The sequence below is a fragment of the Mytilus trossulus genome, chromosome 3 (assembly GCF_036588685.1).
Source record: "Mytilus trossulus isolate FHL-02 chromosome 3, PNRI_Mtr1.1.1.hap1, whole genome shotgun sequence".
NCBI classification, from domain to species: Eukaryota; Metazoa; Mollusca; class Bivalvia; order Mytilida; family Mytilidae; genus Mytilus; species Mytilus trossulus.
The window spans coordinates 78,770,403-78,785,492 of NC_086375.1; the positions used below are offsets into that span (position 1 = coordinate 78,770,403).

The 15,090-nt window shown below is 32.0% G+C and overlaps 1 protein-coding gene across 1 annotated transcript in view; it reads right to left on the minus strand.

Moving 5' to 3' along the window:
• LOC134712521 (low-density lipoprotein receptor-related protein 4-like) overlaps nt 1–15,090 on the minus strand; it is a 65,368-nt gene that overhangs the window by 41,445 nt on the left and 8,833 nt on the right. The window contains exons 3-4 of the mRNA XM_063574151.1: nt 5,757–6,009; nt 4,980–5,127 (exon numbers count right to left, since the gene is read on the minus strand). Coding sequence (XP_063430221.1) covers nt 4,980–5,127; nt 5,757–6,009 — 401 coding nt within the window. The remainder of the gene's footprint in view (nt 1–4,979; nt 5,128–5,756; nt 6,010–15,090) is intronic.

The following is a 15,090-nucleotide window of genomic DNA, read 5'->3' on the forward strand; positions in this document are numbered from 1 at the left end:
AAAAGGATTTATTGACCAATATCAGAACGAATCATAGCAAATACAATGACTAGATAGGTGTTGTGTTTTTTTTCTAAATAAACTGGCGAATTGACGTCACAAATAACACTCATTTTGATTTTCAACACAAATGCAGGGAAAACAGGTAAATTAACATCAATGTTTTGACAATGAAGATCTTTTAATATAACTATTGTTAAAACATGGAACTTGAGATATAAAAAAGAAGATGTGGTATGATTGCCAATGAGACCAACTATCCACAAAAGATAACTATTTACACATCTAACTTTAATATTTAGTTTGTCTAAGCCTACCGTTGATGTTTCCTAACCATACACCTTTATCAAATTTCTAAATAAAAACTTCAAATGTTGGACTTTTGTGATGTAAAAATCAACGCTTCCTAATAAAAGTTTTATATTACTTTATAACATGTCTTTTCGTGTAAACGTATTATTTTAAACATTTTTCTTTCAAATCAGGACTAGATATAGCCCAAACCGAACGTACTTCTTCCATGCTCAGTCAAAAAGACTCCAATAAAAGTTTATAGTAGTCAAGAGAAAAGAAAGTTTTGACATATCAAAGTTCAAACGATTTTTTTCTTTCTTCATTTACACTTACTTTTCATATCAATTTACAGCTAAAAAAAAAGAGATGTCCTTATCATAAAAAAAGTTTTGAGTAAAAATTTGAAGCATTTTAAAAAGTCATAAGTTTTTATAAAAATTAATTCAAATAAAGACAACAGTAGTTTTCTGTTCTTCGAAAGTCATAAATCGATTGAGAGAAAACTAATCATGGTTACAAACTAGAACTGAGGGAAATCCATCAAATATAAGGAGAAAACAACGCAACAATAGAAACAGTAAAATGCAATGTAACAAACATAGAAACGAACTATAAGATAACAATTGCAATTTACTGGACTTGGTACAGGACATTTTAAGGGAAAATGGTAGGTTAAACCTGGTTGTAACGCTAGATAAACCTCCCACTTGTATTACAGTCGCATAATATTTCATTCTATTGACAACGATGTGTGAAACAAACAAACGAACACAAATAGGTAAAATATTAGAAATAGGGGTACAACAGCAACACGAACACCCCTTATAAACTTGGAGTGTCCTCATGCGTTCCGGAAGGATGAGCAGATCTTGCTCCACATGTGGCACCTGTCGTCCTGTTCGTGTTATTACAAAGACGGTAAATAATCTAATTCAATAGGTCACATTCATGAAAAGGGATCGCGATTGCAGTTACGATGTACGGAACCTATTCGATATCATATGAGAAACGGATAATGATCAACCAAAACCTGATGGCGTCCGTAGAATTTACGAAGGGAGGATTTCAACTTCACCATTTGGAACTTTTGGTTTCAAATTGAAAAGGTCACAATTGGGAATCTTTTTCGTCGTAAAACTTGTTTTCAACTGACTGTCATTGTCAATTTCTAGATATAAGTCCAAATCAAATGGCAAAATAAATGAATCAAACGAATGGATAATAACTATCATATTCCTGACTGGACTAGTGATACCCCGAGGGTATCACCAGTCCAGTAGTCAACAAATCGGTGTTGACATGAATATCAATTATGTGGTTAAACTCATAAATTTCCTGTTAACAAAACTATGAATTTTTCGAAAAACTAAGGATTTTCTTATTCCAGGCATAGATTAACTTAGCCGTATTTAGCACAACTTTTTAAAATTTTGGATCCTCAACCTTTGTACTTGTTTGGCTTTTTAACTATTTTGATATGAGCGTCACTGATGCGTCTTATGTAGACGAAACGCGCGTCTGGCGTACTGAATTATAATCTTGGTTCCTTTGTTAACTATTTACACCACTGGGTCGATGCCACTGCTGGTGGACGTTTCGTCTCCGAGGGTATCACCAGTTCAGTAGTCAACAAATCGGTGTTGACATGAATATCAATTATGTGGTCATATTCATAAATTTCCTTTTTACATAACTTTGAATTTTTCGAAAAACTAAGAATTTTCTAATCCCAGTCAAAGATTAACTTAGACGTATTTGGCACAACTTTTTGGAATTTTGGATCCTCAATGCTTTTCAACTTTGTACTTGTTTCGCTTTAAAACTATTTTGATTTGATGAGTCTTGAGTAGACAAAACGCGCGTCTGGTGTACTAAATTATAATCCTGGTACCTTTGATAACTATTGGTAGAGGCATTTACTTAGTTAGAAAATGGTGGATTTAACCTAATTTTTACGGCTAGCCAAACCTCCCGCTTTTATTGCAATGTTAAATATAATTCTCCATTGACAACTTTTCATGACAGGACTACAGCACAAATAAATGGAAGAACATTCAGGACAGAGAAATACACAAAATAAGTATGATTTGAACTTATTTGTATACTAGAATTTTAGCATCATGGCTTTGTTGTGAGATTACATTTATCCTACTCTATTTGACTTTGACAGGTGCAACCAAATAGATATGGCGTTTATTAAGGTGACAGTTAGATAATTTTAGTTATAACTGGAAAAGATCATGCTAAATTTGAACATGTTATGTCCACCTTTATTTAGAAAACAGGTCTATTGAGTCCAGTATATTGTAAAGCATGTACTGTAGATGAAAATGTAAGTGTGTATCAGTGCTACAAGTACATACTACCGTGCTTGAGTTAAACAATGTATGTGCACTTGAATGGCATAATTGTTAAGTGTTTTCTTTCAATGTAACGTTAATCGATTTCAAGACGTCTACAGTTCTAGTATATATTACGTGCAAATTAAACAATAGTCACAATTGGGTCATTTTCAAGGACATTTTGTTAATGGCCTTTATAAAAGAGACTTTGAATAAAGATTTCAAGTGTATCCAATTTTAATTCAAAACAGAAAACGTTACGTTCTGATCGACATAAAATTAGTAACAACTCTGAGGCGTTTCAAAAACGGAACTTTGGATCATTTTGACATCTGACCGTATATTTATGCTGGAGATGAAATCGAGCTTGCAAGAATATAGAATAGACAGATGAATTATGATTGGTTATGAGACAACCATGACTGTAAGTATAGATAACGCTGTGTTCTTCAACAATAAGCAAACTTATACTGTATAGTCAACTACAGAAATCTGCATAGTTGTCAATATTTCAGAGCTGATAGGATTTACAGGTGGCTTTGGAGTTCAAAAATACCTTAAAATGTAATTCAGAAAATTGCATGAAAGAAGTTAACAAAAAAGAAACAAATATCTCTTAGTTATATCTTTTCATAAAAAGAGATGATTTCAGCTTTCAAATTGTGAACTTTCCATTTCTAAGTAGCAACATTCCAGCAGCACCTGCATACGGGGTATATATCTTCCAATTGATACGATATTACCGTGCGTTTTGCATTTCCTATCATGACATTTTTTTATAGAAGGTTGCTGCTCACAAGGAAGCTATTAAACCAAGAGTTCGAAATGGTGAAGTTGAAATCATCCCTTCATAAATTTTACGGACGCCATCACGAGTTGGTTGACCGTTATGGAATAACTTTTTCACAAATGATATCGGATATGTTCTTCACGTCGTAACTACAATCCCCTTCCCTTTCATGAATGTGACCTACCGAATTAGACTATTTACCGGATTTGTAATCACATAAGGTAGCAATACACAGTTAGAAGTTAAGTTTCGCATTATGGCCCCTGTGAAATGTTTACATATGAAAGTTTTTGTACAATAAAATTGATTTTTAGATAATTGAAGAATAATATAGCCTTCTTAGTGGGTTTATATGAACATTTAGATTGATTTTAACATGTTTTATAGGCCATTTCTATGATTGACAGTCCGTATTTTCCTATTCCTACCGTTCATAGGTCCATAAATTATTGTAGTGTTTATCAACAAAGATTTTGCGCTCGATCTTTTCAATTCAATTTTATGGAAAAACGAGCAGGAAGGCATATGATTTTTTTTGGACCACTTGATAGATATAAACCTATGGATTCTGGAAAGGTATCACTGTTATTCATTGAAATTTTCCTTTAGACCAAATTTTGGAGACTTTTGTGACATGTTCATCCCTTTTTTTGCTATATTTTGAATCTAAGAAATGCAGATTGTTGCCATGGTTACATCCAAAAGGGATTATATTTCACCCTTATGACCATTAAAAATCAAATCTATGGAAGATTTTCTTTCTACAAGTATATATATATGTATGACACACATATAAAGCCTTCTTTGTTAGACAGGAGGGAAAAGAGGGTGTTTAAAAATTATGAGTGTCAATTTTAAGTTTTTTTCCTAACTGTGTATTGCTACCTAAGCAATACGACGGGTGCCACATGTGGAGCAGGATCTGCTAACTCTTCCGGAGCACCTGAGATCACACCTAGTTTTTGGTGGGGTTCGTGTTGTTTATTCTTTTGTTTTCTATGTTGTGTCATGTGTACTATTGTTTTTCAGTTTGTCTTAGTCATTTTTAGCCATGGCGTTGTCAGTTTGTTTTAGATTTATGAGTTTGACTGTCCCTTTGGAATCTTTCGTCCCTTTTTCATAAGTATATTAAATTTGAATGAAACGTGATGCATCATGCTTATATAAAAGTCTTATATACTTCTATTTTCCATTACTGTTTCACAACATAAAGTTTTGACGCTTTAGTGGGCATATTTCTAAATTAGTTGTTCAAAATCATTCTTAAATAAATCCGTCAAGATAGAAATCAAACATTGGAGATGTTTATACCATATAGTTTAAAAGGGTCATATTAACTAGTGCTAGTAATTAAAATGATGCTGCTACCGATTAAATTTACGGAACGACCAGTTATGATGTTATTACCAGATAGTATTAAAAAGTCACATTAGTACAGAGCCATCAGTTATCATGTTATTACCAGATAGTATTAAAAAGTCACATTAGTACAAATAAGAAAGTCGATGACACCAATAAAAGATACAGAACGATCAGTTATAATCATAACTTACAAGAAAGTTCGCCAGCCTGCATATCTTCGTCATACATCATTATAGCGAACGGTATGTAGCCTAATTTGTAGTTTGTATAGCCTTTACCAGTAATTTTATCATAGATTTTTAAATGTCCCTCCTCTTGCTCTGTCATGAATATAAACTTCTGTAATTATAGAAAAAGAAAATGCTTTATTGTTATAAATTATATACAATATGATTCTAGTGTAAACCCATTTAAACAGGAAAACCAACGGTCTAATCTATTCAAAAGACGAGAAACGAAAATCACTTATTAACTACATCAACAAAAGACAACCACTGAATAACAGGTTCCTGGCTAAGAACAAGTGCAACAAATGCAGCGGGTTTAAACATTTTTACAGGTTCCAAGCTTCACCCTAACTTGAATTTAACATAACAACATAGAAAGACAATCTATAAAACATCTATTGAAATTGCCTAACTCAACCAAAAGACATATTAACAAAAACAAGTAAACATACACTGAACGAATAAATTAATGACACAATGTAAATACAAAATTGTGAGGACAATATATGAAAACAAAACTCATTAAACAAAGGGAAGCCCCAAATCAAAAAATTCTTGTTCAATCTAAAATCAAAATTAAGGTAAAATAAAAATGAATTTGGTAAAATAAAATAGTCCTATATAACATTTTTTTGTCGTCATATTTCTCAATATTTCAGCATATATATCTGGGGAGATAACTGCAATTACAATTTTGGTACAGTTATTAGTGTCAAAAAACTTTATTTGTGTTATGCTTACCTCATAAAGTGCAATACCAAAAAAGTTTGTATTTGGGAGTGAAAGAACTATTCTTCTATTATTTCCATTAAATTCAACTGTTTCTACTGTGTCTTTTGAGCTATCGACCCAGTAAATAGCGTTGGCGTCATAATCAACTGTAATACCACGTGGATGAACTATATTCTCACTGACGAGTATTCTCCTGTTTCCTCCAGTCAGATCTGACATCTCTATTTTGGGAATATCTCCCCAGTCACTCCAAAACAGATACCTAAGTGAAATATAAATATAGCATGGTGTCATTCTACTTGTACTAATTCTAGATTCAAAATAAACATTCATAGTTTTTTCTTTTTTCATTTTTCGTGAGCAACATGCTGTGTCATCAGACTTCTTATATATATGTAACATGTCATAGGATATTAAAGTGATGAAAAATAAACAGATTTTATTTAGTCTAAATAAAAATAAATAAAAAAGGATAGCCCTTATACGTGTTAGTTAATAGGTTTTTGTCATAGTTACAAAGGAAACGGGAAAACAAGTTAATTCTAACTTTACAGCGGAAACGATGAGGTCAGTAAATGATTTAATGTCTGATGCTACCGAGATTAAAAGTCGCAAATTATTTGCCAACTATACTTAGTTGAAAATTGCATTACCTGTGAGCTTATAATACCGACAAGACATAGACGACCGTTACAAATGAGAGCAAAACTTACCAACAAGGTTATATAGTCTTGAGAAGAAACTTGAATTGTTCACGTTGAGACTACTGTTTTATTCCAGAAATTTTGTTATACTTGGAATGTTCCTTTCCACAAGAGTCAAGCTGTGTTTTATTCGTAACTTTGCTATTCTACATGTATGACGAGCACTTTAATAATTATGCATTTTTACAAAACAAAAAGACTTCTTTAACTATACAAAAACTATACAAATTATCTATCAATATGATTAATGTTAAACATAAAATCATTAGTACAAGTTATTCTAAGGATGAAAGCATTGATAAATTCACACAAACATGCAAATTTAGGTCGCCCTTAAAATTCTTCGAAGACCCTACAGAAGAAACTTATTATATATACGACAATTAAATTTTAAGCGATGTATTGTGAAAATCAAACGAATTTTTTGTTTTAAGTATAAAACTTATACAATAAGAACTTTAACAGTATTTTCAATGACATTAATTAAAAGACTACCATACGATAAGTCTTTGATATTAAGCTGAAATGAAGAATTTGGGAATATATCTTTTCGTAGGTAATGGTATTAAAGACAATGTAATAAAAAGTGTTCGCAAGTTTCAAACTGTCTACAGTTACATAAAAAAAATACTATTTGTAATGCAAGGGCTTAATAAGAGTACTGCTGTTTGCTCTGATTCTAGATTGTAAATTTTGTACGGGTTACTCCGACTGTATAAATATTTCTGGAATACCTGTGTTTTTATCATTTTTTCAATGTTTAAAATGATCAATTTAAAAAAACCACTCGGAAACTAATTCAGGTACATAATTTGTTTGCTTAACTTGTGTCCTTCGACTTTGGCTGGCCAATTTGGTAGTGATTAAGTTTGATAGATAACTTTCGTGAATTATACCATAATTAGCTCGGAAAGTCAGCACTATTTGTTGTTTGATGAAAACGTCAATGAGTAACTTATTCAAGTTAAACAAATAGACAGTCACTATGCCAGCAAAACAATTAATTTGTCTCAGTATCCTTTAAATATTCTGAACAATTTACACTGATAATATTAATATACTCTTAAATAGTCCAAATATACATTAAACATGACTTAAACCAGTTTCCTAGTCGCTTTGACCTTAATTCAGACAATCTATTTGTATTTACCAGAAAATTAGTAGAAATTAAAAAAAAAACAATCTTAAATGATTGTGCGAATTGATCGTTTTTATAGTTAAAATTGAATGTTTTACCTATAGGACAGAAATCAAGTCTTATATGTTTCCCTCTTTTATAGCATTACTAAAATAATGAATCAAGTATAGTAAGACGTAATGCATGTTCAAAATTGCGAAGATGTTGATGATGTTTTCAACTCCCGTATCAATAACTGGAAGATTGCAGTGCATGGAGGCACGCGCATATTGGATTTACAGACAGCAAAAAGAAAACAATTGACATTTTATTTGTTTCATTTTCCCGTCGGTAGTCTAAATCATTTAACGGAAACAGTAAAAAAATCCCCACCGTCTGCAGCGTAACATGATTAGGAGCACATCGGCGACATGTCAAATTAAAACTTGCATAACAAGATTTAGAATGTAAAACATTTGGAATTTCAACCGATTTAAGGGGAAAACATATTGCAGTGAAACCTCTCTTTTAAAGTACACTGGGGGATTGTATGAAAGTATGAATTGTATTTGTTGTAGTGTTTGTCCTTATCCATGCTCTTTTCTACTACTTTCTTCATATTGAATTGGAATGTATATTGTTCATAAAAATCGTCAGAATAAGTATCTATAAAACTAGGAGAAACTGTTTGGCTGATACAAAAATATATGCCTCCCCCTTCATCAAAATCCTAGGTAAAATCCACAGTACACATGTTTTGTCATTGGTTATGTAAAGATATGCGAATTTGAACAGTCTTAAATACTTTTAACAATTTATGATATGAGATGAAGATGAGTCTTGCACAGGAGCAAAGCCAGTATTGCCCATGAAAGGTTTCTTATTGTAGTTCAGGTTTGTATGATTATGAATAATCGTTATCATCTGAACGTTTTTGTTGAAATAAAAAAATTACGAAAACAAAAGTGTTGAGCATTACCTCCCTGGACATGTCTTGTCATGACATTTATGAATATTGAACAATTTAAATGATGATTGGTTTGGCTTACCCCTGGGGACAAAACCTATGGTAAAATAGAAAAGTCATATAAAGACAATTACGCTTTACAAAGTTTAGAGTAGAGCTTTAGATTTGCCTTTTTTATGCCCAACATACGATAGTAGAGGGGCAATATGTTTTCTGGTCTGTGCCTCCGTTCGTTCGTCCGTTCGTTTGTCCGTTCGTTCGTCCCGCTCCAGGTTAAAGTTTTTGGTCGAGGTAGTTTTTGATGAAGCTGAAGTCCAATCGATTTGAAACTTGGTACACTTGTTGCTTATGATATGATCTTGCTAATGTTAAAGCTAAATTAGACATTTGACCCCAATTTCACGGTCCACTGAACATAGAAAATGAAAGTGCAAGTTTCAGGTAAAAGTTTTTGGTCAAGGTAGATTTTGATGAAGCTGAAGTCCAATCAACTTGAAACTTAGTACACTTGTTTCTTATGATATAATCTTTAATGCCAAATTAGATTTTTTACCCGATTTCACGGTCCATTTTTGAACATGGATAATGATAGTGCGAGTGGGGCATTCGTGTACTTAGGACACATTCTTGTTTTTTAAATATTTTACAAAATTTTATATGAGGTAATGACATTTATGTCGACATAGAAGGTCTTGGTATGAGAAGCTATAATACATATGGTTTGGACATTGTCAGATCAAGAATTAGACCTCGAAAGTCAAAGGACAAGTTCAAATTTACTACCCAACAGAACGCGACACATCGTAACATTAATTTCATGAAATAAGCGATACACTAACTTGTAGTAAAAAATGAATGCAATATTGTATATGTTAATGTCACATTCGTCAAAGGGAAGACATGTATAAGAATCTTGTTTTAAGTAACACAGATGTATTCTGACAAAAAGAGCTACAAGAAGACACGTTTTTGTCTATTTGAATTAGTCTTTTAATGTTCTGTTAAAAGTTGATTTGTACTTTATTGATGGTATTAAGTCAATTCACCATTAAAAGGTTATTTGTATTTTTTGTATTTGTGTGGATAATTTTATTTTTTTATTCATATGCTGATTATGATTTACTTAAAATAAATTTTACAAATAAGATACTAATCAAAAGGATTTAAAACATTGAATCTTGTTCTTTTTCCTAAACACATATATTATGCATGTTATTTGCTTCCAATGAGGCTAAATCCAGTCTTATATAATAATGAAAGGTAATCTGTCTACACAATAAACCTAATTCAGTTTCTCAATCCTTTGGAAACAAATACTTGATTATGAATCTTAACGGACTTTTTTTGCTCATATTTAGTTCATAACAATTCTGCCAATACTGCAGAATATTTTTTTTGTTATTTCAATTACTATTCTAACTTTCATTTTACATGGCTGTAAGGAGGACGACTCGGTCTTTATCGAAAAAAAAATTCTAACATAAGCCTGTAAATTGTTAGTTTTCAACTCTAACATGCAAAATGCACACTCTGTATAAACTTATAATATTATATTATTATTATTTTTTTCACAATTTAGGATATCGTAATCCTGGTGGAATCACAATTTAAAGGATGAATGACCAGCGAGTTTGGCATCTTTAATTACAAACTAAAATAGTGCATTTTGTTTAGAAGTAGTACTGTGCTGATCAGTATCATTTATTCTAAGATTGTCGACTAATAGAAGACGACGACGTGCTATGATTAATATCGTTGTATTTAATGAGGATTTGTATCTGAAATGTCATAGCTGTTTGTTGTATCTTGAGATAATTGGACATCCGCTATTCCGGGCGACATAGTTTCTATTTTTTAATGTATGCTGCTGCTTTAAAAACATAGCGTCTTTGAAATTCAATTCTTACAAAGACATTTGAAACACGACATTACATCATATTGGATTTAAAATTCAATTTGCAAATCTTATTTTTACATTACCAAATTTTGTATGTTTTCGCACTGTTCACGCTTTCTGTAGCTGTTCTGAGTGAACAGTTTTGGGAAACAGCGTGCTATTTTCTATAAACAATGATGCGTATGTATTAACTTTGTTGTTCTTGCATTATGTCTACAACCGAGTAAGCTATTTCGCATGGTCACTAATTAACAATTTTGACTATATTGCCTGTCAATTTTTGATAAAACAAGTATGAAATAATGTTAATGCAATGCATTGAATTACAGATTGAACGCATACTATGAACAGAATACAATGTATTGAATTACAGATTGAACGCATACTATAATCAGAATACAATGCATTGAATTACTGATTGAACGCATACTATAATCAGAATACAATGCATTGAATTACAGATTGAACGCATACTATGAACAGAATACAATGTATTGAATTACAGATTGAACGCATACTATAAACAGAATACAATGCATTGAATTACAGATTGAACGCATACTGTAAACAGAATACAATGTATTGAATTACAGATTGAACGCATACTATAAACAGAATACAATGTATTGAATTACAGAATGAACGCATACTATAAACATAATACAATGTATTGAATTACAGATTGAACGCATACTGTAAACAGAATACAATGTATTGAATTACAGATTGAACGCATACTGTAAACAGAATACAATGTATTGAATTACAGATTGAACGCATACTGTAAACAGAATACAATGCATTGCATTACAGATTGAACGCATACTATGAACAGAATATAATGCATTGAATTACAGATTGAACGCATACCATAATCAGAATACAATGTATTGAATTACAGATTGAACGCATACTATAAACAGAATACAATGTATTTGATTACAGATTGAACGCATACTATAAACAGAATACAATGCATTGAATTACAGATTGAACGCATACTATAAACATAATACAATGTATTGAATTACAGATTGAACGCATACTGTAATCAGAATACAATGCATTGAATTACAGATTGAACGCATACTGTAAACAGAATACAATGTATTGAATTACAGATTAAACGCATACTATAATCAGAATACAATGCATTGAATTACAGATTGAACGCATACTATAAACAGAATACAATGTATTGAATTACAGATTATACGCATACTATAAACATAATACAATGTATTGAATTACAGATTGAACGCATACTGTGAACAGAATACAATGTATTGAATTACAGATTAAACGCATACTGTAAACAGAATATAATGTATTGAATTACAGATTGAACGCATACTGTAAACAGAATACAATGCACTGAATTACAGATTGAACGCATACTATGAACAGAATACAATGCATTGAATTACAGATTGAACGCATACTATAAACAGAATACAATGTATTGAATTACAAATTGAACGCATACTATAAACAGAATACAATGTATTTGATTACAGATTGAACGCATACTATAAACAGAATACAATGCATTGAATTACAGATTGAACGCATACTATAAACATAATACAATGTATTGAATTACAGATTGAGCGCATACTGTAAACAGAATACAATGCATTGAATTACAGATTGAACGCATACTGTAAACAGAATACAATGTATTGAATTACAGATTGAACGCATACTATAATCAGAATACAATGTGTTGAATTGCAGATTGAACGCATACTATAAACAGAATACAATGTATTTAATTACAGATTGAACGCATACTGTAAACAGAATACAGTGTATTGAATTACAGATTGAACGCATACTATAAACAGAATACAATGTATTGAATTACAGATTGAACGCATACTATAAACAGAATACAATGTATTGAATTACAGATTGAACGCATACTATAAACAGAATACAATGCATTGAATTACAGATTGAACGCATACTGTAATCATAATACAATGTATTGAATTACAGATTGAACGCATACTTTAAACAGAATACAATGTATTGAATTACAGATTGAACGCATACTATAAACAGAATACAATGTATTGAATTACAGATTGAACGCATACTATAAACAGAATACAATGTATTGAATTACAGATAGAACGCATACTATAAACAGAATACAATGTATTGAATTACAGATTGAACGCATGCTATAAACAGAATACAATGCATTGAATTACAGATTGAACGCATACTGTAAACAGAATACAATGTATTGAATTACAGATTGAACGCATACTATAAACAGAATACAATGTATTGAATTACAGATTGAACGCATACTATAAACAGAATACAATGTATTGAATTACAGATTAAACGCATACTATAAACAGAATACAATGTATTGAATTACAGATTGAACGCATACTGTAAACAGAGTACAGTGTATTGAATTACAGATTGGACGCATACTATTAACAGAATATAATGTATTTAATTACAGATCGAACGCATACTGTAAACAGAATACAATGTATTGAATTACAGATTGAACGCATACTATAAACAGAATACAATGCATTGAATTACAGATTGAACGCATACTATAAACAGAATACAATGTATTTAATTACAGATCGAACGCATACTGTAAACAGAATACAATGTATTGAATTACAGATCGAACGCATACTGTAAACAGAATACAATGTATTTAATAACGATCAAACGCATACTCTACACAAAATACAATGTATTGAATTACATGTCGAACGAATACTTTACACAAAATACAATGTATTGATTTACATGTCGAACGAATACTATACACAAAATACAATGTACTGATTTACAGATCGAACGCATACTATACATAGATTACAATGTACTGAATTACAGGTCGAAGGCATACTTTACACACAATACAATGTATTGAAAAAATTATGAACACATACTATAAACAGCAGCTGTACTGCTATTCAAGAATTTTTATTTCATGGCGTTTTTCTCAATCTTTTTCAATGTGTCACTATAAAACAAGACTATTTTTTCTGTTATTCCTTCGCTCATTTGTCAACCAGCAAAACTAAACCCTTTTGTGGACTGGTTACCTTGGTGAACTAAGCGACACTCCTCTTCGCTGGAAATTGCTTTCTAGATCAGAGCACAGGAAAAGGGAGATGTTAAAAAATCTGTGAACAGTGGAGTCCCCGGTGTCCCCGAGGCCCGTGTTATACCGCATTAGTTGATTTCGTCATATCAACACAGTAACAAATACAAAATCGTTCTTGTTATTATTTTAGCCTTCCGAAGGGATAAAAAAGAATAAAATTGATAAGTTCAAGAATTAATTAATAACTGAAATCCCGATATATTTCGTAGTATAAAATCTTTCCTTTATTCCAAATAAGCTGATAGAAAGAACACAAACACAGCCTGGAATGAGCGACCATGAAATCGTGATTACAGATATTAACATCAAAGCAAAATCATACAGAAAAAAACCAAGAAACGTCTATATTTATAAAAAAGCCGACATGAGTAGTCTACAAAATGATATTGACCAAGCCTTTACAGATCATTTAAAGAACAAAGATCAGCTCACAAATTCCGTAGAAGATAACTGGATTTTTTTCAAAGACACAATTATCAACAGTGTAAACAAGCATGTCCCACAAAAAACCATCAGTGGGAAACAAGATGTGCCCTGGATGAACCATACCATTGAGCGACTAATAAGAAAACGTCAACGCAGATATAACACAGCTAAAAACTACAATACATCAGAAAACTGGAAAAAATACAGAAAAGAAAAAAAGACACTGTCAACATATCAACCTTGAAGAACAGTTCAGAAACCGAAGTAATAAACAGTAAGGGGAAAGCTGCTATACTTAATGAGCAGTATGATAGTGTATTCACAGACGAAGATATGAATACAATGCCATCTCTCGGGAACAGCAACATCGACGACATAGAAATACTTAACAGAAAGAGTAACAGAAAATGGAGTAACCAAACTTCTCAAAAAGCTGGACACATCAAAAGCCATAGGACCAGACATGATACCAACTAGAATCTTAAAAGAGGCAGCCGACCAAATATCACCATTTTTAACATACATATTTAACCAGACTTTGACTTCTGGGACAGTACCATCAGACTGGAAGCTAGCAAACATCACAGCTGTCTACAAGAAAGGTGATCGCACACAAGCAGTCAACTACAGGCCCGTCTCTCTGACATCTATATGCTGTAAAACAATGGAACATATCATCTACCGCCATGTAATAAACCACTTGGAAAAACACAACATTTTAGTGGACTACCAACACGGTTTCAGGCAACATCGCTCCTGTGAAACTCAACTGGTGAACACCATATAATCAGTGGTAAGATATCTGGATATGAGAGAACAAATAGATATGCTTGTCTTAGACTTTTCCAAGGCATTTGACACAGTCCCACACCAGCGGCTATTGCAGAAAATGAGCTACTACGGTATCCGTGGAGATGTTCTTGGTTGGATAAGCGCATGGCTTACCAAACGAAATCAACGAGTTTGTGTAGATGGTGAAATGAGTGATATGAAAGCAGTACGTTCCGGTGTACCCCAGGGGACTGTCCTTGGACCCTTATGTTTCCTGCTGTATATCAACGACATAGGCGATTCTATA